Source organism: Papilio xuthus, unplaced genomic scaffold (genome assembly GCF_000836235.2).
Source record: "Papilio xuthus unplaced genomic scaffold, Pxut_1.1 DF826961.1, whole genome shotgun sequence".
Lineage (NCBI taxonomy): Eukaryota > Metazoa > Arthropoda > Insecta > Lepidoptera > Papilionidae > Papilio > Papilio xuthus.
The window spans coordinates 1,653,573-1,661,566 of record NW_013531688.1 but is presented as its reverse complement, the minus strand read 5'-3'; the positions used below and the strand labels follow the sequence as shown (position 1 = coordinate 1,661,566).

At 32.8% G+C, this 7,994-nt stretch overlaps 1 protein-coding gene across 1 annotated transcript; it reads left to right on the top strand.

Annotated features, from left to right (window-relative positions):
• Positions 1–1,275: 1,275 nt before the first annotated feature.
• LOC106120198 (bilin-binding protein-like) lies at positions 1,276–5,229 on the top strand. The gene is made up of 4 exons (XM_013315459.1): positions 1,276–1,451; positions 2,692–2,902; positions 3,986–4,087; positions 5,000–5,229. Exons 1-4 carry the CDS (start codon positions 1,338–1,340, stop codon positions 5,176–5,178), a joined length of 606 nt encoding a protein of 201 aa, XP_013170913.1. The 5' UTR covers positions 1,276–1,337; the 3' UTR covers positions 5,179–5,229.
• Positions 5,230–7,994: the final 2,765 nt, after the last annotated feature.

The following is a 7,994-nucleotide window of genomic DNA, read 5'->3' as shown; positions in this document are numbered from 1 at the left end:
ACATCTACATAATAAAATACGCAATATAGTTTCAGGGCTTAATAACAAGTATAAGTGAATTTTATTGATGTTAATTCAAGTATTATAACAGTTGTAGTATTAATTTAAGGTAGCCTTTAGCTTTAAGTTTTAGTCGGACGAAGGCGTAACAGCCTCCAGACTAATAGCAAAAAATAAAAACTAGATCTTGGCTCTAAAAAACAAAAGTGAACGCATAATTAGTATTGACAATGCCGAAGGTGCCAGCTAGATAAAAACCAGATATATTTTTTTATAATACAATAGGTGATCTTTAAGAACTAATTCGGCAGTTGAAATCATTTTAAATAAGATAGAAGCACAAGTGTGACTCATAGTTACGATCAATTTTAAAGAGCTAGATTAACTCACTATACGTCTCCATTGAGGGGCCTCGGAGCCTACAGTTAGAGGTGACTAGGCCATAATCTACCACGCTAAACCAGTGTGGTTTGACTTTATAGATATCTTTGGATTTATTCGCTATGTGCAGGTTGCATCACGATGTTCTCCTTCACCGTAGGAACGTTGAAATGTACATACGTAAATCGAAAAACACATTTGTACATATCGGGATTCGAACCCAGGATCTGCAGATTACAATCAAATGTTCAATCCCTGAGTCACCGATGATCTGAGAAAGATGATGTCGATTTTTAATTTTCCAAATACTAATATAATAAATGCGAAACTTTAGATGTATGGATGTTTGTTAGTAGGTGCAGGTTTGGTAAGAAGCGAGCATACCATTTCCTTAAAGGCCGGCAACGCATCTACAGTTCCTCTGGTGTTGCAGATATCCATGGGTGTCGTTGATTACCTCGGTGTTCCCGCCGCTCGTTTGCCCCCTTCTCTTATAAAAAAAGGTATCTCTGGAACGGCGTAATGAATCTTGATGATATTTGGCATAGATGTAGAACATAGTCACACACATAGTCTACTTATTATGTTTTTTAGTTAGTAATCGCGGGCGACAAGTAATATGTAAATTAAAATCTATTCAACTGTTAGACCTATATATTATTGTTATTCTAAGAAATAAAATTAAAGAAAAAAGATCGATTTAACAATCTCGCTGTGCTATTTAAAGTATCTACATTATTACAATGAGACTTGTTGTTTAAAAATAAAATATTCAGCGTATGCGCATAAAATAATGCGTCTTAAATTATAAATCAGTAGATTTAATTTAGCAAGGGGTATTTTGAGTATTACGTTTTGGCCTTCGTGATGTAGTTAGTATATATTGAGCGAGAGTTTTTTCAGAAACACACAGTTCGTATACACTTAGTTGCAAGTGGTCTGCAATATAATATAAAATGCATTGTTATATTTTGTTCGCTTTGATCGTGGTCGCGTCAGCCTCCTCCGACGTCATCTATCAAGGACCATGCCCATCAGTGAAACCGCAGCAGAACTTCGATTTTGCTTCGGTAAGTACTTTTTAAACCATATATTTTCTAGCAGCAGTTTTGTAGTAGTCTCATGGGTCAGGACCAGGAATTCATACGATGCCTGGTAAGGAATAAGCTAGCTAGAATGAAGTGTTTTCATCGAATATTTTATGAGTGAGCGTAACAAACTCAACTGCTAGATGTTTTGAAATCAAATTCTACAGTGAATGTGGGACCTATCGTGAGAATAAAATTTCGTTTCTATTCATTAAGTTTGAATCGTCAATAGGCTAATATTTAAGAGTGCTAACTATCGACCTAGGGTTAGAATCCCGCCGACAATTGTGAATTTTGCAAGAAATGTTGGTAAAATCTAACTTAATTTACGGTGTTCAATGTTGTTACGAGGTTATATAGAACAGTTTTTGTTCCTTATTTAAGAACTAATTTTTTTTTTTAAACTGACTGAAAAGAAGGTTTATCTTGCATATGTAAGTTTGTTTATATGTATGTAAGTTTGTATGTACATTACATTGTGACGTTCTAGAGCCTAAACGCAAGGACTGATTTGGAGTTAGGTATCATTTAAAATCCTGGAGTGTTATTACAAGGACACAAAATAAATACAATGGACGTAAGAAATAACAAAGTAAATTAGTGAATCATGAGTTCGAATCTGACTCGTCATACCTCTGTCTTGTTGCGAAATAATTTTGTCAATGTTTTCCAGTATATTCTAAAATGTGAATGTGTTACATATAATATTTCAGTTCAGGCCACAGTTCGACTGTTCAGATAAAATTGTCTGTTAAAACTGAACGTATGTAGCTTTAATTGTATAGATGACGCTAGTATCGAGAAGTTCTAAATTTTAATTCTTTTGAGATGGAAAATAAACGAGTGTAATTGCTCTCAAGTTTAAAATATCTTTGAACTTGTGTGTAATAAGTATTTTTTTTAATTATTAATTTAAAATAATGTAAAGTTAAAATGGGAGCTTAATAAGACTTTTCTTCCTTATAACTTACTAACTAGGGTGACGCAGCGATCCAAAGTGGGCCTTGACCACCGACAACAAAGGCCCCAATTTCCCAACACAGTCCCAGACTTGTAGCATCCTTTTAAAAAATTCAAAAACTACTTAAAGTTAAGACTATTTTTCAAGTTAAAAGCTCTAAAATTTATCTTTTAGTAAATAATGTATGCTATTTTGTTTTGATTCATTCTTCTTTTCAAGCGCCGCTAAGACGAGTTACTAAACATGTATTTTTCTTTCCAGTACCAAGGAACATGGTACGAAATAGCGCGGTATCCGAACGCAGGTGAAGAGGGTACCAGGGGAAAATGCACGATTGCTGAATACTTCATCCACGGTTATGACTCTGGAAGGGTAAAGAACAGTCACGTGGTCGACGGCGTACGATCATTCATTGAAGGTGATTTGACGCTGGTGGGACCTGCTCGTATTAGGCTGACTTATACTTTTGATGGTAAGTTATATTTTATGGATTAACGAATCGAACAATGAGCTTACTTTCTATATAGATATTAAAATAATCTTTAATCTTCTAATGTAATATACTTACCTTACTTCTTACTAATATTATAAATACAAAAGTTTATATGGATGGATCGATAGATGTTTGTTAGAAGGTATCTCCGGAACGGCTCAACAGATCTTGATGAAATTTGGCACAAATATAGAAAATAGTCTGGAACACATAAGCTACTTATTAAGTTTTTTAATTCCTTGCCGATCGAGTGGCGAGCGATAGTTATTTTAACATAAATTATTGCACGCGGTTGTCTTAAGTCTTGTGTGCGTTGAAGTCTAATATATGAACAAACTTAACGTAACTTATATCAGTATTAGCTTATGCTCGCAACTTCGTCTGACCAGAATTTACTAAAATAAAGTATTTAATGGAGAATATGTTCTATATCTGTGGCAAATTTAGATAAGATGTGTTAAACTGTTGCGGAGTTATCAAGTAAACAAATAAATCAATCTTATCCCAAGGGAACCGTACACATTTCCGGGAACTTGGGTAGCCTATGTGTTCAAGATTCTGTTCTAAATCTAAACCAAATATCATCGAGAATCTTGCCATTCATTATCATCGTCAGCATCATAATCAGCCTAAATTCTTCCACAGCTGGACGTAGGCCTCCCCCATCGAACTTATCATTCTTGAATCTTATCATTGCCAACTGTTATTAATAATTTTAATAATTGCGTATTGTCATTTATTATTTGCAATACTACAAAGATCTTATTTAATTTAAGTGAACTATTTTTAACAGAACTGAAATTTTAAATACATTCTAAAATATACAATTTGTAGAGTTTTACAATTTTTATAACGTTGCTGGATCATCTTACTAATATTATAAATGCGAATGTTTAGAATGGATGGATGTTTGTTTGTAGGTATCTCCAAAACGGCTGCATGAATCTCGCTGAATTTTGATGCAGATGTTGAACATAGTCTGATTTTTTTTAATTTCACGCGGATAGAGTCGTGGGTGACAGCTATTTTTATATAAGGCTGTATTATATTTTCCTATTTCAGGACGCTCAAAATACTCTTACCTCACTGTACTGGACACCGACTACGTAAACTACGCTATTGGTTACAGCTGCAAATACTTCCCTGACGGTAACAACCATCAAGGTATGTTATAATACAAAATATCTCTCTATCTGTCATTAAAATATTTATTTTTATAACAAGCGAACGAGCAACTTAATTCGCCAAAATAGCGAAGTGATAGTATCGATATTAGTCAGAATGTTGAAGATATCGGTGCGTCTAAAAAGGGACAGCTTCTACCTTCTCCATTAAATTACCATTCCCATCCTTTTAGCATATTTATAAATATAAGTATTTATATTTACATTGAACAATTTGAAGTAGTAGAATAATAGTTTCCTCCTACACGTTTGCCACTTTGTCAAATCAAAAAATATTATAAGTGATATTTTACATATCCGACAAAATCTGCCACGCGTGTGTTAGTTATATCTCGTAGTAGACTGATAAGGTAATCTGACCCGATGAGCATGACTAATGCTAAATAGCGAGCTTTTGTCATTGTCAATAGTGTCACAATTTTTGTCATAGTGTCACGTCTGTCATTTTTCTTTTGTGTCATATTCTGTCCCTAAGTATTATAGGTTATACATGATATCTTTGAAATAAATAGCGCCTGGTGAAATAATTTTTGTTGCACTATATTCGGTCAGTTTGCTTTTGTCGTCACGTCGAAAAAAGCGTGAGAGATTAAACTTTATAGTGTGCGAAATTGGTATGAAGTAGATTTTGTAAAGCTATATTTTTAGTGGAGACGAAAAAGTAGGGTACGTGTATGGCGGACGCTAAACTTTTTAGAGACGGTACTAACTGCTTAATGCAGTTCGTGTAAGACAGCTTTTTGCTTATAAAAATTTGTGAGATCTAAATCTCTATATAAACATTCCCTTATCTTATTTGACAAAACAGATACCAATATATTTTAAACGGAGATTTTGGTCTCAGAAACCCAGGGTTAATCCTATAGGTATTTAATAATGATTTATGTTTTAGTGTTCTCTTGGATCAAATCAAGAAACCCAACCATGGACCCATACTCAAGGGCAATAGTTGAAAATTACTTAAAGAAGTCAACCATCCTTGATGCCAACAAATACATCGCAAACGACTTTTCATCAGCTGCTTGCCAAACATATATTTTCAGGACTATCACTGAATTCCTTAAGGATTAATTATTATATGTTACCTTAAATGGAACATTACTTAACATATTTTAAATCTTAAAGTGAAATTTTGATAACAAAAAATCACTAAAATGTTAAATTGTAATAAAGTATAAATTAATTTTTAGTACTTTTATTTCTTTCCCTATTACGTTCGTATGTTCCATATAAAACTTTAATAGTATTTTTTAATTATAATCTTTTTAATATCAAAGCTATAAGGTTACATGAATGTTACAGTTATTTATATATAGTACGGAAATATTATGTTTGTTATAGTTGTAAATGCGGGCTATTTTTATATTTATTCGTCATTGATAATAATGGCCATACATGTTTACCTTAAAAAAATCGAAATTCACAAACAACTGTCTTGAATTTAATTCCGATACAGTTAATGGCTTTAAAAAATATTACTAAATTGCCGTGAAATTCCATTTTGGTAGATGCTTTGAAATGTATCTTTGTTCTTTCAAAGAAATATAGAGATGACAAGAAATATAGAAGCGTCAATAGTCTAATGGTTAAGGGTACGGATTTCCGACCATGAGGTCGGGGGTTCGAATCCCGCCATTCGAATATTGTCGTAAACCATATCCTAGCACAATCCTAGAGCTTAGTTGGAATGGTTAGAGAAATATTAGTAAATTTACAAAAAAATTTGCTAATATTTTCAATAAAAAAAACAATTTATTTTTAAGTAAATGATCAAGAGTGACTATTACCAAATGTACTACTGATATACAAAAAATATTTAACTTAAATACAAAGTACAAAGTATTCTGTGGACTGTCATGGAAACGACTTCCGTAAAATCTCACTAAAAAAATTATTAAAAATGTTTTTTTTACTATAGAACATAAACATTTTTTTTCAGTATCTTAACTCTTTTGTTTAATTCCGGTACAATATGAATACATTTTTAATTTTAATTAAAAATTGCAAAAATGACGTATAAAACTTTGACAGATGACAGATGACTCTTGATTCTGGCACCATCAACTTAAAGCTTTTAGTTTTTCTCCTTATTAAAGGGTTTTTTTTTGAATTAAGAACGTAATTTTTTTTTTTAGTGCGGGAAACTTATCTGGATCGGTAAGAAAGCTGCTATGGTGGTTAGTTTTGTTAGTGTAAAACATATTTGCCCAAGAGAGCTCACAGTTCAATAAAGATTTATTTGCCATTGAGGGCGCTAATGAGCTATAGATAAATTTAATTTTACTCTTCACTTCCTTGTTAATTTATCAGTGTATTGAACTTTTTGTTCTTCGATATAATATTGATAACTGACACTAATAGACCAGCCAATTTAAAAATGATATAATTTTTTAGTTCAAGACTTAATTAACAATTAGATTGATTTATTATAGATTTTTATTGATGACATTTCTGATAGATTGTACTCGTATAAGTCTGCTGTAATTTACTTCTCAAATCTCTTTAACAAACAAACTTAATTTAATAAGAAATATTTGTTTTGTCTGTTTAATGCATAACAAACTATTAAACTACTAAAACTCTTAAACTACTGATCGGCATTTCTTTTGTTGCAGTCTTTTACAAAAGGATTTCAACGTTTCATATTAGTATGACGTCTCGTCGGGAGTCTATTTTCGAAATGACCTTTTTGAATTGCAAATGGCGCAGGCCTCCGTAGGCCTTTTTTGCGTTAGTTTTTTGCTCAAGATTGGTTTATCTAGCTTACTATAATAATATTATAAATGCGAATTATTAGAAGTTATCTCCATAACAGCTGCATGGATCTCGTCGAAATTTGGCATGGATGTAGATAATAGTTTGAAAGAACTCATAGGGTACTAAGTGAGTTTTTTTTTAATTCCACTCGGGTCATAGTCGAAAGCGTCAGCTAGTTCGTTATAAATTTGTGATTTGAAGTATAAAAGAGCAGGAAAATACGCGAAGGAAATTGAATCTCTCATTCTCTTTCGCATTATCGGCAGTCTTGGTAATATCTGGAACTATCTTATTATAAGGAAACAAGCAAAGTCCGTTCTAAAGTTTATAAGTTAACAAGCATAAAATAACTTATTTCTTTATTTAACTTTTATAAATAAAAGTATAAGAATAAAATATCGTGCAATCACTTTTGTGTTTACTTATTGAATGATAAAAAAAATGAAAAATCATATCCCTTTCACATTTTTCAATGTCAGTTTTTTATATCTTTATAATTTTCAAAACTGTCATAGCCTAGTCTAGGCTAACAAGCTACAGATAATATATGCTGGGTTACATACTATAATACAAAATCAAACATACAATTTGGCACCAGCATCACGCTGTGTGCATACTGGTGTGTACATTCGTGCTAGTGTGAACACGACTTTATCTCTAAAATAAAGAACTGCTACCCACAGACATTTTATCTATGAGACGTAGAATACTCTATGTCTGTCTTATTTTGTCATAAACATCAAAAGCTGACTTCATCCGAGAGGAATTCGAACATCCGAAGGAAGCGTCAATAACCTAATGGTTAAGGGTACGGATTTCCGATCACGAGGTCGGGGGATCGAATCCCGCCAGTCGACTATTGTCGTAAGCCATATCCTAGCACAAGCATAGAGCTTAGTTGGAATGGTTAAAGAAATATTGATACGCCATGAATACGCCTAAACAAAGCGACCATTGCCCATAGACATACGTAATTACGCATGAGTGGGCCTACCTTTAGTTTTATTTGAGTCTGTGGTATTTTTGGATAATAGAAAATTACAGCCTTTGACACCGGGCCAGATAACTTTGTCGCACTATATGTGTTCAAAGCTTTAGTTGTCATAAGAAGGATAACAACGTGTCACGTG